This window comes from Schistocerca serialis, chromosome 2 (genome assembly GCF_023864345.2).
Source record: "Schistocerca serialis cubense isolate TAMUIC-IGC-003099 chromosome 2, iqSchSeri2.2, whole genome shotgun sequence".
NCBI lineage: Eukaryota > Metazoa > Arthropoda > Insecta > Orthoptera > Acrididae > Schistocerca > Schistocerca serialis.
The window spans coordinates 510,139,313-510,160,979 of record NC_064639.1 but is presented as its reverse complement, the minus strand read 5'-3'; the positions used below and the strand labels follow the sequence as shown (position 1 = coordinate 510,160,979).

General features: G+C 44.4%; 1 protein-coding gene across 1 annotated transcript in view; it reads right to left on the bottom strand.

Moving 5' to 3' along the window:
- The window catches only part of LOC126457478 (uncharacterized), a 160,448-nt gene extending 148,973 nt beyond the window's left edge, over positions 1-11,475 (bottom strand). Inside the window, exon 1 of the mRNA XM_050093771.1 lies at positions 11,336-11,475. Coding sequence (XP_049949728.1) covers positions 11,336-11,416 — 81 coding nt within the window. The 5' untranslated portion in view covers positions 11,417-11,475. The remainder of the gene's footprint in view (positions 1-11,335) is intronic.
- Between the last annotated feature and the right edge of the window lie 10,192 nt (positions 11,476-21,667).

Below are 21,667 nucleotides of genomic sequence, written 5' to 3'. Positions count from 1 at the left end.
GTTTATCCCTTGCCTCGATATAAGCAACATGGCTTCAAAGACAATAAAAAACATACACCCGATCCGTCGTCGCCCGAGTCAACGAAAATCTGCATCGGTTACTAAGCTATGGTGGTATAATGTCGAAATTATGGCATAATAAAAGTTGAGAACCAGAATAAAAAATCCTCCTATCACGGAACAAAAAGAGGCAAATATGTCGAGGGCTGGGTTAGAAAAGTAAAGGAAGGGTTGTCTGGCAAATTCTAAGATATTTGAATCAAAACATCTTGACATGTTCGCGAGTTTTTACGAGATAACCCTACTGTACGAGGACAGTGAGCTCTCTGAACTGTAAGGTGTTGACACACCTTCATCCGCTGATCCTGTGCCCAGAATCCAGAAGATTGTTTCGCCATAGTAAACTACATACTCGTATAATGTCATACGGCTGAAGACCATACATTTAATAGCCAAAAAAGGTTTTTGGTGATAAAATTTCTGGACGTGGATTTGTTCCTGGGTGGATGACATAATGTGTCACGTTACTATACTTGATACGTTGTATTTGTATTACTTGAACTGGTTACTAATATCAACAAGTAGAATGGCGCGAATACGTCAAAGTGTTATGATTTAAATGTCTTTGAAGCTGCCAGATAAGTCCAATAGCTGGTTCCCTTCTTCTACAGCCTAAACTCTCTCCAGAATATACTCGCCATTTTTGTGCTATGATAGGAGAATTTTTCATTTTGGTACAATAAGAGAGGAATGGCATTTGATCGGATGAGTCATGTTTCGCGCTGTTTCCAACTTCTGACTGCGTTTACGTCCAGAGAGTGAAGCATTTCAGTGTTTCCTTCATGATTTGGGGAGCTGTACCGCGGTATTCCATGGATCCCGTTGTTATTCTGCAAGGTCGCGTTTCTGCTAAGGATTATGTGAACTTTTTGGCTGATCAGGTCCATCCCATGGTAGGAAGTCCATTCCGTACAGACGACAGGGCCCCTGTTCGCACAGTTCAGGACTGATTTTCTTAGCACGAGGATGAGTTGCCGCATCTGCCATGGCTACCACAGCGACATCTCAGTATTATCGATCCTTTGTGATGTGCTTCGGAGAGAAAGGTGCGTATGTGGGTTCGTAGATTTTCCCGGCGAATGAGATGGTTGAAGGTCCCTCGGGCATGCAGCTGGGTTGACTGGTCGTCGTAGAACGAATTTTCGACGGCGTAACGTGCCATCATCATCAGGTTACTCCTGTTGACTGACGTCCTAGGATGGCTGGTGGTGTGGTATATATGCCTGTCGCCTCTCCCCTCCTCTGACTCTGCGTATGGACCGAGGGATGTGCAGGCCGCGGTGGTGGGGGTAGCTTGCGCTGACGAGATGACTGATGGGCGTCAGTACGCATGCAGAACTTTTATTACTGGACTCCACGCTTGGCTGAGTTGAAATCCGTTGTCCTTGTTAATAAGGTTCTCGTGCAGCCGGATCTAGCGAAGCAGACAGCCTAAGTCGGTTCTAAATGAGATTTTGCAAGCTATACAGAAACTGTCTGCATCTGAATGTCGATACAGCGACCAGGATTGCACAGATCACATTACGGTGGTAATCAATCCATCCCAAAGTCTTCACGAAATATTTGGAGCCCTCTTACTACATGGTGATTTGGCGAGTGCATCTCTGCAGTCACGATCAGGCGGATGGTTCAGTGTCCGACAAATTGCAGAGACCCTCGCATCTTTCCGTGTAACCTCTCTATTATGTCACATAAATGTTCGATTGGATTCATGTCGGACGATATGGGTGGCCAAAACTGTTCACTCCAATTGTCTAGAGTGTTCTTCAAACCAATCAAGAACAACTGTGATCCGGTGACATGGCGCATTGTCATCCCTTAAAAATTCCATCCTTGTCTCGAGACATGAAGTCCACAAATGGCTGAGAATGGTCTCCAAGTAGCTGAACATCCAGAGGGTTCAGTCCATTCAGTATAAATACAGACCACACCATTATGAAACAACCAGCAGCTTGCACAGGGCCTTGTTAACAAGTTGGGTGCATTGTTTCGTGAGATCCGCGGCAGACTCGAAGCCTATCATCAGTTCTTACTAACAGAAATCGGCACTAATTTGACCATACCACGGTTTTTCAATCGTCGAGTGTCCAACCGAGATGCTCACCACACCAGAGGAGGCGCCTCAGGCGATGTCGTGCTGTTAGCAAAGGCACCCGCGTCCGTCGTCTGCTGCCATAGCCCATTAACGCCGCCAAATTGCGCCGTTCTGTCATAATGAATCTTTTCGTCGTACGTCATACACTCATTTCTGTGGTTATTTCATGCAATGTTGCTTCTCTGTTCACACTGACAACTCTACGCAAACGTCGTTAAGTGAAGAACGTCGGCCACTGCGTTATCAGTGGTGAGAGGCAATGTCTGAAATTTTGTAATATAGGGACACCCGTAACACTGTGAATCTCGGAATATTAAATTCCCTAACGATTTCCGAAATCGAATGTCCCATCGGTCTAGCTACAGCTACCATTACACGTTCAAAGTCTGTTAATTCCAATAATCACTTGGGAAATCTCTGATGTGTTGGCAGAAGAGCCAACACTGTGTTGCTAGAGGAGGCCGAAATGTACGCGTTTGCTTACACGCAGACTGGCGTGAGCTCTGGAACAGGTCAGAGAAATAAGACTAGCAAAACAGGAGGTACTGGTAGAATACTTAACTTTAATCCATAATTGTAGAACATCGCTCTTGATGATACATCAATAGAATCTCAATATCAAATGCTATGGCGCCTTGCTAGGTCGTAGCAAATGACGTAGCTGAAGGCTATGCTAACTGTCGTCTCGGCAAATGAGAGCGTATTTGTCAGTGAACCATTGCTATGAACGTCGGCTGTACAACTGGGGCGAGTGCTAGTAAGTTTCTCTAGACCTGCCGTGTGGTGGCGCTCGGTCTGCAATCACTGACAGTGGCGACACGCGGGTCCGGCGTATACTAATGGACCGCGGCCGATTTAAAGGCTACCACCTAGCAAATGTGGTGTCTGGCGGTGACACCACAATCTCTTCGCATGAATCACCCGAGTGCAAGTGAGAGCTCCGCCAATTCACTGCGCTTTGTACCCCGTGTACGCCGTACTTTCGCCATCTGTACAGGTGCGTATCACTATCCCATGACTTTCATCACTTCATTGTAGTTGTACACCAGTGGACCTTTTTACTAAGTGTGCTCCCCATGTTCCTTTTATTTACGTTCAAGGTCAACTGCCAGAGCCTGCACCACTCATCACCACACTGCTGGTCATGTGCGAAGGGATACTGTCTTCTGGCGTTGCTACTATCCTATAGACAATCGCGTTGTCAGCATACAGTCTTAATTAGATTTCAGGACTTTTTATTTTAGGTCATTTATATACAATGCAAACATTAACGGTGCTATCACACTTCCTGGGGTACTCCAGAGATTGCCTTCAGATCTGCCTACACTCCTGGAGATGGAAAAAAGAACACATTGACACCGGTGTGTCAGACCCACCATACTTGCTCCGGACACTGCGAGAGGGCTGTACAAGCAATGATCACACGCACGGCACAGCGGACACACCACTAACCGCGGTGTTGGCCGTCGAATGGCGCTAGCTGCGCAGCATTTGTGCACCGCCACCGTCAGTGTCAGTCAGTTTGCCGTGGCATACGGAGCTCCATCGCAGTCTTTAACACTGGTAGCATGCCGCGCCAGCGTGGACGTGAACCGTATGTGCAGTTCACGGACTTTGAGCGAGGGCGTATAGTGGGCATGCGGGAGGCCGGGTGGACGTACCGCCGAATTACTCAACACGTGGGGCGTGAGGTCTCCACAGTACATCGATGTTGTCGCCAGTGGTCGGCGGAAGGTGCACGTGCCCGTCGACCAGGGACCGGACCGCAGCGACGCACGGATGCACGCCAAGACCGTAGGATCCTACGCAGTGCCGTAGGGGACCGCACCGCCACTTCCCAGCAAATTAGGGACACTGTTGCTCCTGGGGTATCGGCGAGGACCATTCGCAACCATCTCCATGAAGCTGGGCTACGGTTCCGCACACCGTTAGGCAGTCTTCCGCTCACGCCCCAACATCGTGCAGCCCGCCTCCAGTGGTGTCGCGACAGGCGTGAATGGACGGACGAATGGAGATGTGTCGTCTTCAGCGATGAGAGTGGCTTCTGCCTTGGTGCCAATGATGGTCGTATGCGTGTTTGGCGCCGTGCAGGTGAGCGCCACAATCAGGACTGCATACGACCGAGGCACACAGGGCCAACACCCGGCATCATGGTGTGGGGAGCGATCTCCTACACTGGCCGTACACCACTGGTGATCGTCGAGGGGACACTGAATAGTGCACGGTACATCCAAACCGTCATCGAACCCATCGTTCTACCATTCCTAGACCGGCAAGGGAACTTGCTGTTCCAACAGGACAATGCACGTCCGCATGTATCCCGTGCCACCCAACGTGCTCTAGAAGGTGTAAGTCAACTACCCTGGCCAGCAAGATCTCCGGATCTGTCCCCCATTGAGCATGTTTGGGACTGGATGCAGCGTCGTCTCACGCGGTCTGCACGTCCAGCACGAACGCTGGTACAACTGAGGCGCCAGGTGGAAATGGCATGGCAAGCCGTTCCACAGGACTACATCCAGCATCTCTACGATCGTCTACATGGGAGAATAGCAGCCTGCATTTCTGCGAAAGGTGGATATACACTGTACTAGTGGCGACATTGTGCATGCTCTGTTGCCTGTGTCTATGTGCCTGTGGTTCTGTCAGTGTGATCATGTGATGTATCTGACCCCAGGAATGTGTCAATAAAGTTTCCCCTCCTGGGACAATGAATTCACGGTGTTCTCATTTCAATTTCCAGGAGTGTATTTTGTTCCGTTAAGAGTGACGTGCTGACTTGTATTTGCAAAGAAATATTGAATTCACCGCTTTCATGAAGAACAGTGTCCTCTAAGTAGTATTTGGTTCACGTGTCTACAATTTCAAACCTAACAGTCATTAGTTACATATATTATTTTTATGCTGTCATTTATTCACACATAGGGTATGAAGTTAACGCCAAAATTATACAAAAAAGACAACTTACTTTGAATAATTTAATAATTTTCATATAACAATGTTTCCATATTATATCGATTCACACCTTATATACACATTTTTTCCAAGTGAAATAACATTGCATGCAAATTAAAAGTTTGCTTGACCGGTTTTCTCTTGCGTAACTGCATTTTTTCAGTATTTTGAAAAAAGATTTTGCATTATTCAAAAAATTTCCATTAACAATTTCTTATATACTTGAAAGCAACATATTCTAACAAATTAATGTAAAATAAATTTACAATTGCTGTTTTCTTACGTATTAGGACATATTACCACTAGTTGCCACCCGTAAAGCAAAACAATCATAATTTACATAATCAAGAACATTATTCTGAAAAATTATGTCAATAGAGGTCAAAACATGAATCTAAATGAGTATTCGCATTTCTAATGTCATTTTTATTAAAGTTACTTGAATGAAAATGTGTAAATACTTTGTCAACCACAAACTTTACCAAATTAGTGTATAAAATGTAATAGCATGTGAAACATTAGTTATTAGTGAACTCATTCAAAACAGCTCACATAGTTTGTAATTCTTGGACCATGTTGGCGTTTGGAAGAATGGGGAGCGAGATGTATTGATGTATGACCCATTGTACGCTACATAATTGTGAACTGGCCAAGGCTGATGGCGTACAGTCGTTCTATCACGCACGAAGTCGTAACATTAAGTAAAATTGTTACTGAAACAAAAACAGAAAATGTTGTTTATACGACTGAATGCTGAACATACGAAGATGCCCTCGAATTTTTTGTAAAAGATGTTAAAGTTTTTTTTTTTAGATAAAAGAGACGTCAATAACATTCTCCAACTCTATTCTTTATGTCTACATATTAATTTCTGAACATAGTCAACCTTGCAACGAATACATTTCTTCCGAGATACCAGTTCATTGATACCGCCACCGTAGCATGTTTTACTCCTTTGACGAAGTAATAACCTCATCACTGCTTGCACCATTTCATGGCTATCAAAGTGAAGTCCTCGAAGGTGTTCTTTAGGTTTTGGATACAGATGAAAAGCGGATGGGGCCATTTCGGGACTGTATGGAGCATGGCCGGTGTCAGTGACCCAAGGCGACCGGTTGTAGCAAATCTCGCAGTGCTCATGTGCCGCTCGACATTATCATCCTGAAGCAGGGGGTGCCTCGTGTGAATTCGAAACTTGATTACAGCACCGCTGTTTCTCACATACCGACTTAGTTACGCTAGACACCGCCATATATACGCTACAATTCGGAGTCCTTTAGTGGCAGCGGGTTGCAAATATATAGAAGTAAAGAATAAAGATGTAGATTGTTATAATGTTTGTTTTACACTCTAAGACAAAACAAGACGACTGACCACGAAGATATTAGCCGAATGGGGCGGAAATCGGTACCTGTGTTGTACATACACATACATTACTGGCAATTAACATTGCTACACCACGAAGATGACGTGCTACAGATGCGAAATTTAACCGACAGGAAGAAGATGCTGTGATATGCAAATGATTAGCTTTTCAGAGCATTCACACAAGGTTGGCGCCGGTGGCGACAACTACAACGTACTGACATGAGGAAAGTTTCCAACCGATATCTCATACACAAACAGCAGTTGACCGGCGTTGCCTGGTGAGACGTTATTGTAAGGCCTCGTGTATGGAGGAGAAATGCGTACCATCACGTTTCCGACTTTGATAAAAGTCGGACTGTAACCTATCGCGATTGCGGTTTATTGTATCGCGACATTGCTCGCGTTTGTCAAGATCCAATGACAGAGTATGGAATCGGTGGGTTCAGAAGGGTAATACGGAACGCCGTGCTGTATTCCAACGGCCTCGTATCACTAGCAGTCGAGATGACAGGCATCTTATCCGCATGGCTGTAACGGATCGTGCAGCCAAGTCTCGATCCCTGATGCGGTCGTTTGCAAGACAACAACCATCTGCACGAACAATTCGACGACGTTTGCAGCAGCATGGACTATCAGCTAGGAGACCATGGCTGCGGTTACCCTTGACGATGCATCACAGACAGGAGCGCCTGCGATGGTGTACTCAACGACGAACCTGGGTGCACGGATGGCAAGACGTCATTTTTTCGGATGAATCCAGGTTCTGTTTACAGCATCATGATGGTCGCATCCGTGTTTGGCGACAATGCGGTGAACGCACATTGGAAGCGTGTATTCGTCATCGCCATACTGGCGTATCACCCGCCGTGATGGTATGGGACATAATTGTCGGATGTCCTCGTGAGGGATATTGTGCCAGATTTTGTCCAATTGGCACGTTAAATCGACAAAATCCCGATACGGTAGGAGAGTCCTGTCCATAACGTTGTAAACGTTCTCAATTGGGGAAAGATCCGGCTTCCTTGCTGGCCAAGGAAGGGTTTGGCAAGCATGGAGACGAGCCGTATAATCTCTCAATGTGTGGGAAGGGGCATCATTTTGCTGAAATACAAGCACAGGATGGTTTGCCACGAAAGACAACAAAACTGGGCATAGAATATCGTCGACGTAGTGCTGTGCTGTAAGGGTGCCTCGGATGGCAACTAAAGGGGTCCTTGTAGTAAGGGAATAGGCACCCCAGACCATCACTCCTGCTTGTGGGGCCGTATGGTGGGCGACAGTCAGGTTGGATATCCTACCACTGCCCAGGGCGACTCCAGACAAGACTTCGCTTGTCATCGGAACTCAGTTCGAAGCGGGTCTCATCATTGAAGACAATCCTACTCAGGGCTATGAGATCCAAAGCTGGATACGTGTTGGGAGATGCCCCGGGATTGTGGTGAGATGCCAACATGACTGTTGCCCGCCATACGGCCCCAGAACCACAATTTATGGTCTGAGGTGACATTTCTTTCAACAGAAAAACACCGTTGGTTGTCATCCGTGGCATCCTTGTAGCACAGTAGTACGTCGACAATATTCTACGTCCAGTTTTTTTCGTTTCAAGGCAAGCCATCTTGGCCTTACATTTCGGTCACCTGCACACGGCGAGAGTTTCTAATGCTTGCCAAACTCCACTCTGGCCAGCAAGGTCACCGGCTCTCTCCCCAGTTGGGAATGTTTGGAGCATTCTGGGCAGGGCTCTCCAACATCTCGGGTTTTGATAATCTTACGCGTCAGTCGGAACGAATTTGGTACCTTATCGCTCAGGATAAGGGCCAGCTCAATTTGTGAAGCTTGAATAAATCATTCACTTTTTCTGAAATTGTAATCATTTGTTTGCTGTACATGTACATGACGTCTACCGATTTCCGAACAGTCGGACAATTCCTTCGTGGTGCGTCCGTTTCTTTCTTACAGCGTATTTAAAAAGCTTATTTAAAAATCTTTAAGTGTTTTCACATACAATTCGGAGGCATTATTTTTCAGCACCCCTCGTATGTGAGATGACGTTGGAGACTGAAGAACCTTGGTAATGTTTAGGAAACAATCATCCGTTAGACAATGACAGAAGAAAGTATTTAAGACGAACGTAGACACACTGTCCGGTAAAAAAAGTGAAGCGTCCAGAAGAGGAGGCAGAAACGAAATGACACTTCACGGGTGTATATGACATTTGTGATGAAAAAATCGACTAAAAGTTATACTGATCTTGGCAGTATGAGAGCACTGACCAGTACGACGTTGCACACCCTCTGAACTGTGTGCATGCACCGATTCGGTGGAAAGAGCGTCATAAAGATGTATTTGTGCTCAGAATCACAGTTCTATGAAAGAACGCTGCACTGAACATCAGTGTTGCAGTAGCCATTTGGAACCAAGAGACTGTGCTATTTCCGGACAATGTATTTCCACTGCACATGCATTGGAGTATAATGGAACTATGATTCTGACCGCAGCTACATCTTTTTAGGACTCCATTATTAAGGGATTGGTGGAAATACGCCTGGCGAAAAATACGATGAACTGTGATAGCGGCTACCAGTTGGACAGTGCGTGGAACCACATGATTTCCACGATTTCTTCTTATCGAAGATGACAGGAGTGTGCCAACGGCCCCAGCGAGCGGTAACACACAGGAGACAGGAGAGTTCCACGGTTCCATCAGCGAGGGTGCTGCCGCCGTAAAGTCTGGTCCGCTTGCCAACTTGATTCTGACGCATGCGTGAAATACTCTCAGAGCGCTATATAGGGCAGAACAGGGCAGTCTTCGTCCTCCCCCCTCATCTGTCCGGGTCCTCCCCAGCCCCTTCCCCATAGCCATATGCCTTCGTACTCGATAGTGCAGTGTTTTCCATAAATGTTCTGTGTCATGCGTCCCCTTTTTTAAAGTGCTGCGAACAGAAACCAGACTGTCACCATTTTTTTTAATTGTGTCTGTCTATTTCCTAAGTGTTTTAATCAGCATCACTGACCCCTTCGTTTTTTATGTTTTCTTGACAACTTTTTCACCATGTACTAGTTTTAAACAGTCACCGTTTATCGCCTCTTTTTGTTGTTATATATCCTCATTCTGTTATTTAACTTTATCTATAGGCTGCAGAGTGGCGTATTAAGCTTCTGCCCCCCTCTTGAGAGGGGGGGGGGGGCGGGATCGAAATACAATAAAGAAAAAAAAGTCTACGTCAGTGTTCGATGACTCATCTGAAGATGACCGGCAGGTGCTCAGTCGATATATCGTGCCATGAATTAACCGACGATCGGCTGCAAGACCGAAATTTTTTTGAGTATTTAATTCGCCTGGAAATTTCTAAAATTCTCGTTGACCTACGTTCCAGTGGCGTGTACACGCACGAAGTTACATTGACATCATACTTTGGCTTATGAGTGATTAACATTTTTCCTCGGGTACCGTAATTTGAGGAGTATTTTATTGTCTGCATCCAACTGGTCAGTTCTACCCGTTGGGGTAGCTGAGAGCCCTAATGCGCTGCTTCCTGCACTCGAGTAGGCGCGCCGGCCCCGGATCGAATCCGCCAGGCGGATTAACGACGAGAGCTGGTATGCCGGACAGCCTGGATGTAGTTTTTAGGCGGTTTTCCACATCCCGCTAGGTGAATACCTGGCTGGTCGCCACGTTCCACCTCAGTTACACTACTCACAGACATCTGAAATTGTTCACACTATTTCTCGGCTTACACTAGACGCAGACAGCTGGGTTACCCTACTTACATCCTGGGAGGTTCGGGGTGACGGCAGCAAGGGCATCCGGCCACCCTCTGTATCCAACACTGACAAACCCGTAATAACAAGGCCAACCCCATGTCGAAGTGGGATAAGGTCCAAAGAAAGAAAGAGAAATCCAACTGGTCAGTTCTGCAAGCAACTGCCAATCGTGCAAAGGACAATGCTGATGTCTCAGTTACACAATCTGACAATGCATTTGGAGGCTGCCGAAAATCGAAATTAACCTTCAAAATTTATTAGCCTTCATATTTGTTGTGAAGCTTATATCATTGCAGTATGTAAGCGACCTGTAAGAATCTTTCAGTTGATTATATGGAGCTGTACTACTGTGCTGAACTTTCAATAGCTTGGACTGCGACTAGATTTACAGCAACTGTGACTGAATAAATAAAAATAGAAATTTACATTTCCGATCATACATTCGTCCCTCAAAATTCTCTGTTTAAGGCCCTGTATTAATTGTGTAAATTTGAACTGAAACGTTTGAGATACTCCGTAGATCGATTGTGTCATGTGTGTGTGTGAAGACGCCATTATGTATCTAATCATTAATTTTGCGGAGCTGTGCAGGCGTCGGACAAAGGTTACATTTGTTCAACAGCAATATTTAAAAAAACAGGGAAGTTATTCCACGAGGTGGCCTTGATAATGGAAGTCTATTGCAAGCCAAAGGAAACATCTAGTGCAGGTGAAACTAGATAATTGTAAGTTGACAATAAGCTTAATTTCAGAGTGTTTGCCGTGCAGAGTAGCCGTGCGGTCTGAGGCGTCATGTCACAGTTCGTGCGGCTCTCCCCCTCCAGAGGTTCGAGTCCTCCCTCGGGCATGGATGTGGGTGTTCTCTTTAGCGTAAGTTACTTTAAGTTTGATTAAGTAGTATGTAAGCTTAGGGACTGATGACCTCAGCAGTTTGGTCCCATAAAACTTACCACAAATTTCAATTTCAGGGTGTTAAGAAGCCACGTGCCGCACGTAACTATGCCACAGTGTTGTGGCGTCATGTGGCAATAAACTGAAGAACAGACTGTGAGCCAGTTAGTCTTACAGAGAGAGCAGCGGGGAGCATGCGCTTACCCCAGTCCTGATATTCGCCACCACTGCGAGGCCCCTGCAGAGCGCCCAGACCACCACCACCAGCAGCTTCAAAGACCCCATCGAGCAGATGTAATGCCGCGTGAACACTGGCAGCCAGTTTACATATGGCGTCTTATCTGGCGCTATGACGCACGGCATACGGTTACCTCTTCCATTTCTGTGCACCTAGATATCTGTTGCCCTTCATAGTGACACAATCGACCATTATGCTAAACTACTAACAAGGCCAACAAGTAAAATGCATGCATTTAACGCAAATAAGCCTTCAGCTGCACTACAGAGCATTAAGGTTTGAGAAAGACATATTATGCACTTTGACAATTTTACCATTTTATGGCCAACATAACAATGTACTCATGATATTCTCTGACATTTAAAGCATTTTCTGACCAGCAAAATAAACTGTAGTCAAGATACTACGCGGTTCAGCCACGTTAATTTCAGCATGCACCTATGTTTCACGTCAGTGTGGAACAACCATACATAGACGGCAGGACGCAGCGCTAGCAGTGGAGGGTATATGAAGCATAGGGGCGGGGGGGGGGGGGGGGAGGGAGTACGCGGAAAACAGTTCAGTCGTCGTCGTAATGCGGAAATGGAGCGATTTATCTTACGTCCACAAGGGCACGCACATTGCTTTCTGGCAAAGGGATGACGCATTTCCGAAACGGCTTAGTTTGTAACTGTTCGCGTGCCGCCATGATTAAAATATGCCATGCATGGCAAAATGGTGCTTTCCAAAGTCGGCGCCAAGGCAACTGTGGCGCTCCATGCGCCACAGACGACATGGGAAAACGAGGGCATGAAGAAGTGTACGGGCTAATAGATATGTTACTGAAACTTCCTGGCAGATTAAAACTGTGTGCAGGACCGAGACTCGAACTCGCGATCCCACAGCCTGGGGGATGCTTCCAGAATGAGATTTTCACTCTGCAGCGAGTTCGGGTCTCGGTCCGGCACACAGTTTTAATCTGCCAGGAAGTTTCATATCAGCACACACTCCGCTGCAGAGTGAAAATCTCTTTCTAGATATGCAACTGTTGATGAACCATGAGACTACCAAGATTGTCTTCTCAACGACCATTCAGCTAACGTAGCCCCGTAACAAGCGCCTGTTTCATGCAATCATGATGACTGCTGTTCACCAGCGACGGAGGCTGGAATTTGCACGCCTGTACCGCACGCCTGACGTCCACTGATTAGCGAAAAGTGGCCTTTTCAGACGAATCACGTTCTATGCTCCGTCTGACAGATGGTCGTTTGCTTCTACGGTGTGAAGCATCTGATAGCGAACTTCCAGGAACTATCGTTGGAAGTGTCCTGCCGGAGGAGCGAGTTTTATGGTCTGGAGACTCTTTCCGTGGCATTACCTAGATGATTTCTTCATTCCGGAAGGCACAATGGGGCAACACAAATGGTCTTCTATCATTGGGGATCATGTCCACCTCCACATGCAATTTGTTTCTCCTCAGCACGATGGCATCTAACAGCAGCGCACGTGCGTGATTCGAAGAGAACTGGGATTTACTGTACTCCTCTGGCGACCAAACTCCGCGGATTTAAACCCAGCCGAGTATCTGTATAACCACCCAGATAGATCTGAGAATCCTAGAGCAGTTGACCACGGCACTTGAGTGGCCATAGCTCGACATCCCTGTCGGTACCTTACAGAACGTAACTCACTCTCTTCGTGCACGTTCTCGAGTGGTCCACGTAGCATAAGGTTATTAACCATACTTTTGCCTGGTGGTGTCCTTAATGTTCCATTATCATTTTTGTCTTTTAATGAGAAAACGTTAAATATTATTTATAACCGCAGATGTCATTTATGTGGCTCAAACACTCATTATGACTGCGATAGACAGACTATCTCTGACTCGCGATATAAAAGCACTGTGGATAGAATGTGGAACATTACGTCTACAATGGACATACTTATTTCTGATTGAGAAATGCGGAGAGTAGAATCGCAGTGGAATTGTAATTAGCGACATTGTTGTAAACTGCCATCCTGAACACCGAATGTAATTTTGTGAACTGTGACAACATTTCATCTCATACAAAGGGATGATGTATACTGGAAAGTGGCTAGGAAAATCGTTTATGGAAAATTACAATTTCATTTATGGAAAATGCACGTTCAATTCTCTGGTTATTTTAACATCTACCATGTTTGTGGCTCGGAATGCTTTTTGGTGTTTCGTAACTCGTAGGGAACTTTACATTCTGGGAAATCATTAGAGCCTGGACCACGGTCGTTTATGCTCTATTTTCAGGGATTAAATTCTGGACTTAATAGAAACTAATACATAACTTGGACACTGATTCCCATGCTGCAGAGTGATTGCGTCATAGCACCCACGACGACTTCCCCACGGCGTACGATTGTGCCTCTGAATATTTTAAGCATTTTCAGATTCGACGAACTCCAGGATTCCGCAGAGACACAGAGATTTTATTCCAGTTAGAGTAATTAATTTCATACCCCGAAGAGGGAGAGATATTTGTGTAAGAATATTGGGGAAGCGACTTCACTCGCCCAAAAGTTTCCATTTAAGTGACTACACATTATTCAGTCATAATAATTTAATTTCAAATTTCAGATGGGGAGAGACGTTAAACTGGCGATCGTTTAGGCCACGACTCTGTGTATAACACTTGCGTGTATCTGTTTGGTTCCACAACGGAGCGAGTACTGCTGCAGTGACATTGGGTGCAGGCTATGCAGGTCTGTTACATGCGAATTTCATACCGCAAACTCGATGGAAATCTACATATAAAGGCAGGACCTCTAACCAGTTATCTTTCTGCATATACTATGGCACCAACTTTGCTCTCGCAGTGAGTAGAAGTAGCAACGACTCTGTTGCTGTTATAAGTTTCTATGAAAAGAATGATTTCCCATTTTCGCTATCATTTTGTAGACAAATTTCTGTAACGGTAGTTTGTGAAGCGCTACAAGATTTCAGTTACTTGTGAAACATTGACTCCTTTTATTCTGTGCGTCAATCAGAAAAATGGAGTTTATGGAACTGTCGGCAGCATTTCATGGTCTTAACTCGCTAGCAGTTTATAGTGAAAGCGGGACAAGAACGCGAAATGCCGTCAGCTAACGTAACGGACGCTGCAGAGTATAGAGGACCCCACAGCTGCGGTGAAGGATCTAGTTAGATCCTCAACGCATGTGATTGACTCCCTCACCGCAGTTATGCAAAAGCTTAGATTGCTATCTGATAGTGTGTCTCATATTGCGCAAGTGCAGTCAACCATGGACAAGCGCAAAAAGATACGATGATTCAAGTCGATCATATGGCACAACCGCAGTCAACCATGGCACAAGATTAAAAAGATATGAAAATTCAAGTCGATCAAATGACACAGTCACCGTCGGCCACGTCACAAGCGTAGTCTGCAATCCAGCCACAGGCTGACTTAATTCCGCCGATCGTGCAAAATCGAAACGAAATACAAGAGACGATAGCTGATCTTACGAGAATGCAAGAGGCCTTGTCGAATGAGTGACAACAGTTGCAACAGCCTCAGGAAAAATTCCCGATAGGCACCGAAAAGATGGGTGATACTGTCAATGAAATTATAAATCGACAGAATCAGCTAGAAGAAACGGTTGCTAGCCCAAAAAAACAGTGCAAGATATTTCCTCAGGACAGATAGCTAAAGTCAAAGAAAATTTTGAGGTACATAAGCGTTAGTTTTCGGAGGAAATCGATAACTGGGCAAAGGCAAAGGAACAGCAGCTCAGTCGGGCGATAACAGATGGTGTAAAATCTGCTGTCTCATCCTTAACCCCACACGAATTACTAGAACAGAGTTTCTTTCAGAAAGGATTAGAAGAGGTTAAGACTCAGCTAGGTTCTGACTTTGTGAAATGGAAGGAGCAAGTCGAGGAATCTATGAAGATGACGAAAGGAAAGCTAGAAGAGTTTTGGGGGGCGATCAATAGTGATAGCAAGGTACATCAAGCTGAACGACAAGAAATTTCGGGCGACGCATCCAGTTACGGACATCCAAACGTAATTCGCCATACTATAGTCCTCCATACAGTCCACAAGAAGCTGCTGCGGGTCCGTACGTGTATTCTATGCCTAATATCGAAGAGAAAATGATCAAATGTTGGCAATTTCGGGTATTTAATCCCGATAAGAGGACCGTAAATCCCGTAGCGTTCGTGCAAAGCTTCAGGGGAGCTTTGCCAAGGAATTGGACTGATGCACTGTTTGTAAGCTTTGTATCAGGTTATATTCAAGGAGAATGTGCACTATGGGCAACCGATGCATGCGAATCTAGAAGGACGCACGATGAGTTTGAACAGCCGAACTTAGCAAAACACTGGTCGCGTGAAATTCAACAGCGGTTGCGCCAAGAAGTATTTTACTCTGAAGAATTGTCATTCAAACAAGGGAGAAGTTAAAATAAGCAGAGAATTGAACGTACCTTTTCCATTCATGAAACTGTAATTTTCCATAAACGATTTTACTAGCCACATTCCAATATTCATCATTCTCTTGTATGAGTTGAAATGTCACAGTTTGCTAAATTATATTCGGTACTTAAGATGGCAGCTTACAAGAATGCCGATAATTACAATGCCACTGGGATGCTACTATCAACCAGAAATAAGTTAAGTCCATTACACACATAATGTTCCACATACTATCCACAGAGTTTTTGTATCGCCAGTCAGAGATAATCTATCTCTCGTAGTCGTAATGAGTGTTTGAGCCATATAAATTACTTGTGCGGATACACACAGAATTATGACATATTAGTATCTTTATTCAGTACAGTACGATGAAAAATGTTTATATCTACTACCCCATAATAATGCGTTCTAGCAAAATTAATCTGATCTCAAGACAAAGAGGTGTGTAATTAATAACAAAAGAAAAAGGATAATGGTCTCATATTTCATATACAGCGAAGTCAAAAAAAAAAAAAAAAGGATCACAACAAATATTATATGTCAGAAATGTATGCCATACCAGTGATGACTGAAGTTTGTTTCCCAGATGGTCATATCTGCGCAAAATAGAAAAGTCACTATTCCACAAATGATTTAATGTGTGTCATGTGATCAAGTCTTTTACTCTTTTTAGTGAGTATTGTTTTCATTTATACTGTGTAGTCGTGTGCTCTGCGACGAATTCTATAAGGTCTGTTGTACACCAATAAAAACGTATGACTTAGATGCTTATATTTGTGCGGTGAAGGAAGGGATTTCACAAGTACTTTCTGACCAATGTATAACTTCTTCATGTTAGCTGTTAACTCTTGGTGATATAGTAAGCGTGAATTAAGAAATGGTACAAGCTCTCTGATGCGGTGTGGTGGCTGCTTCTTCTTAAGCAAAAGTAAAAGCGATAATGAAGTACAATCATGTGACAATTCGTTAAAAATGATCTGACAAATTTGTATTTGCTGTCCCAATACTGATGTTGGCGGTGACAATATAATCTACAAAGTTTATTGATTTCGCACGCCATGCGTTCTGAAGGATTAGCTTGTGGACAACAAAGAGAGATAAATATGGGTTTCATTCTGTGATTTCTTAAAGTTCTTGCCCTGAAGCGTGACCGAAACTGGGGACCATCGTCCGAAATTGTCTTGTCAACATGTCCTACTTGACGTACGAAATACTTCACGATTGCATGTGATACAGTTTTCCCAATGGCTCTTCGTAACGGGGGTGAGTGACACAAATTTAGAAGTTAGCTCTACGGCAACAAAAATGTATGAAAATATATTGCTGAGTTCTTGCGAGTTGGCCTAGAAGACCTATAGTCGACTTCGTAGGAATGATGGGAAATAGTTGGGCATGGTACGTAATTGTAGATGGCTTTGCCATTGACACAATTTACATAGAGATAAAACTTTTCTGATTTTCTTTTCCATGTCATTGAAGTAGCGTGTTATGCAGAGTTCGTTGAAACAATTACGTGCTCAAAAATGAGCGTAACTGCAGCATGTACCAAATGATTTTCTTTATGAAGTCATAAGAAGTACGTAAGAGCGAAACGTAATCATTGATCGTACGTCACTTAAAGGGAATGATTTTGTGTAAACGGTAATAGTCTTATCCCTGTGTTTGGTCATGACATTTATTTTTCAGGTGTCTCCACATGGGATCCTTATCCTTTTCCTGTGCAATATCTTTTAAAGAGGAAGCAATGAAGTTCTCAATGGCAACTTTCTGTATATACAGTATACGGAAGGTTTTCTGAAGATTCGTTTCTATATTTAGTTTGTAAATCTGTTGAATGCAGCTTTACTAATCACAGATATGCGGCTACCTGAGTCAACAGCAGAAAGAAACATGTATCAATGGATGTGCGACAGCATTCTGTGTGTTACTTGATCCCTGTAATAAAATATCTCGTATGTCTTCATGACGTATGAAATTTACTGTTTCGCAGCGATGTCTTCAGACCTGTCTCTTATGTCGTCAGCTACTAACGCTGCGAGTCATTGCTGTGTGTTATTTCCACGCCCCTCATTGTCGGCTAAGCTAGGTAGCCTCACTTCAACTGTCTGAACGTGTCGTGGCGGGTTTGATCTCATAGCGTTTTGCCAACGTTGACTGTGTAGTTGTCTATAATTGTTTTGATAATATTGCGTATCTTGACGACTGTCTCCGTATGTCCTGTTCTCTTGTGAGTTCTGCGAGCTTGTTCTGTCAAAGTTTCATCTGTCAGAATACGAGTTGTGCCTATAGATTTTCTCGTTAAAGTGGTAATATCTGTGCTTATTCATGGTCAGTGTTCTGTCGATTACGATGCTGTGAACGTTACTACGGAAAAAGCCTGTGTCGCGGAAGTTGTTTCAGTCTTGCCAATGTGAAACGTACGGATGATGTCTCTTATGTTCTCTGTAGTTGTCTCTGTGATAATGAGTTTTGCGAGAGCGTTCATCGTTTCTATGATCTTACGGGGGAAACGAATATCGCGAATTCTGATTACTGTTGCCACGTTTTCTTGTGATAGAGTTGTCGGTGTCTAGTTCCAGTTCTTGTAGCAAACACTGGAAAGCTTTGAGGTCGTCCTTGCATCTTCCTGCTAACATCGCGTGACGCAAATGTGAAGTCATTATTTTTTAAGCAAATGCGTATCAACTCAGACGGACTTTATGGTTTTGTGAGACATTGGTTGCTACGTAACATCTCTTCAAAATTATTGAATAATTCATCGCTCTTACATCCGTGACCGTAAAAAAAAAAAGAACAAGAATAAAATTGATCCAATCAGGCTTGAAGGTGGATGTTGCTAAGACTTTCGAATTTACAAGCAGTGTAAAAGTGCTTATTGTCGAAATTGTGGCTGCGGTGAGAACCGGATTATTTCAAAAGTGATATTAAGGTCGTCATGACGTTCTGTGAAATGCGAGACTACTGCACTCGGTACGGAGGTATTTATTTTTGCAAGTAACTCTTCCTTGTCGTTGTTTGCGCAGTTTTTGAATTATTTTGTTCAGTTTCAAGGCTGCACAGCTTGGCCTCAGACCTCGTAATAACAGGTTGTAAGTAATTTCTAATCTCTTGTCGGATGCGTAGAGACAGGTTTTGCCGTTTTTCCTCAATTTTCTTCATATCTTTACTTACACTGATAAACCAAATCATAATGACCACTGCCTATCACGACGCTGGATGCCGCCCGGTGGCGTTGTGGGCACCTGACGCGATAACAGAAGTATGTAAGCGGAGCACACACGGACGGGGCATCACCCTAGGGTAGACATGGGCTGCAGTCGCGGATATCAGCTGAGATAAGCAATTTGGCAAAGGGCAGATTATTATTAAGTAAAGCCTATGAACGCGTATCCCGAACACGGCGAAGCTAGTCGAAAGTTCACGTGCTACTGTCGTGAACACCTACGGAAAGAGAAAGGAAGACCGTGAAATTACCATTAGGCGCTAAATGATTGGATGTCCACGTCCCTTCACAGTAAGTGGGTTTCGAAGGCTTCTCTGCTCTGTAAAATAGGATAGATGGAGATGTGCGGCATCTCTGTCGAAAGAGCGCAATGCTGGTGCACGCATTAGTGCTTCGGAGTACATGTTAAAATATATATCTGCTCAACCACTTGTTTATAGTGTAAAACACTAAGATTGACGCGTTTCGGAAGTCAAGGTTCCATCAACAGAATAATAAAAAGTAAAAGAACCTGTTAAAACTCGCTAAAATGGAACATGCACCAGGCACAATAAAATTGATAATAAAATTAAAGCATCGTGGCTAATTCCCTTGTTGCAGCCGTGTCTTCCAAGGTACATCACCACATTGTCGTCAAAATAAAGAACTCTAAAATGGTGTCGCCTATGGTGTTCAACATCTAACCACATGTCTCTCTCCTCTATCGTCGTAAACCGCCCGTGCGTCTTCGTTGATACCACACACCACGTAGCCAAACACGACACTGAAAAGCGAGTGAGCTCACGCGCAAGTAAACAAGGTAGTCACAGAGATGTCTATACAAACAGATATACATGTTCCAAGGACCTCACGAAATGATGATATCCTACCAATAGCTAAAAATGTAGTTACTAAAAGAAACCAGTGAAATGTTTGAAAAAGTTATTTGTATCACCAGTTAGCTGTTCATTCAGTGTGTTCTGATTATCCACGCTATGTAGCGTAATTTCCAGCTGTTCTAGTAGATCCAGCTTTTTGTCTTTGTCCTGTCTTTGTAAAATAACGAGATCCTTATCTATACCCAACATTGGGTGTCCCGTTTCCCAATTATGCGTGGCTACAGCTGACTTTTCGAAATTATTAAGCCGGAAAACATCACTATGTTCTTTGTAAGGTACTTTAAAGGACCTACCAGTTTGGCCTGTATAGCTTGCGTTGCACGTTTTACACTGAATTTTATAGACCCCAGGTCTCTCATATTTATCGCTTTCCTGCTGCAAATTATTTCTTAGTTTAAACCGCAGCGTATTATTGGTCTGAAAAGCTGTTTTTCGACGATAGATGAGAGAGCCATGTGGTTAGATGTTGAACACCATAGGCGACACCATTTTAGAGATTTTTATATTTTGACGACTATGTGGAGATGCACCTTGGAAGAGACGGCTGCAACAAGGGAAGTAGCCACGATGTTTTAATTGTACTATCAATTTTATTGATGCCTGGTGCATGTTCCATTTTAGAGAGCTTTAACAGGTTCTTTTACTTTTTATTATTATGATGATGGAAGCTTGACTTCCGAAACGCGTCAGTCTTAGTATTTTACACTATAAACAAGTGGTTGACCCGATATATTTTTTAATATTGACATTCACAACCACGACCTCTCATCCAGTATGGATAAAATCAAAGCTTCGGAGTACACCGGTCATCGTACAATGTAGAACATAGAGCTCCGCAGCAAACCACGCCTACATGTTCATATCGTCAATAAGGATTGCAGCTGACATGGGGCCATCGGCATTACACCGTCGAGCAATGAAAACGTCTCGGCTCTTGGAGTGAATCACGTGTTTGCTACACTAGGACGATCGTCATCTCCATAAGCGACGTCATCGAGGTGAACGGCGGCTCGTAACGTGCAGCGCGCTACGAACGCAGGCTGGTAGGAGCAATACATGCTGTGGGAGACATTCTCCTGCTCTGTCAGGGGGCCAGTGGTAACATCCGAAGACACGGTGACAGCTGCGAACCATATGCATGCTTTCGTGCTTGATGTCTTCCCCGACGGCGATGTCATCTCTCAGCAGTGCGACTGTCCATGTCTAGAATCGTGATACAGTGGTTTGAGGACCATTATAGTGAACTCACGTGGAAGTCCCGGTGCCTAAATTCGCCTGATGTAAATCATACAGAGCCCACCTGGGTCGCTGTCACGTACCATCACGGAATACATCTACATCTACCTCTACATACATACTCCGCAATCCACCATACGGTGCGTGGCGGAGGGTACCTCGTACCACAACTAGTATCTTCCCTCCCCGTTCCACTCCCAAACAGAACGAGGGAAAAATGACTGCCTATATGCCTCTGTACGAGCCCAAATCTCTCTTATCTTATCTTTGTGGTCTTTAAGCGAAATGTAAGTTGGCGGCAGTAAAATTGTACTGCAGTTAGCCTCAAATGGTGGTTCTCTAAATTTCCTCAATAGCGATTCACGAAAAGAACGCCTCCTACCCTCTAGAGACTCCCACCCGAGTTCCTGAAGCATTTCCGTAACACTCGCGTGATGATCAAACCTACCAGTTACAAATCTAGCGGCTCGCCTCTGAATTGCTTCTATGTCCTCCCTCAATCCGACCTGATAGGGATCCCAAACGCTCGAGCA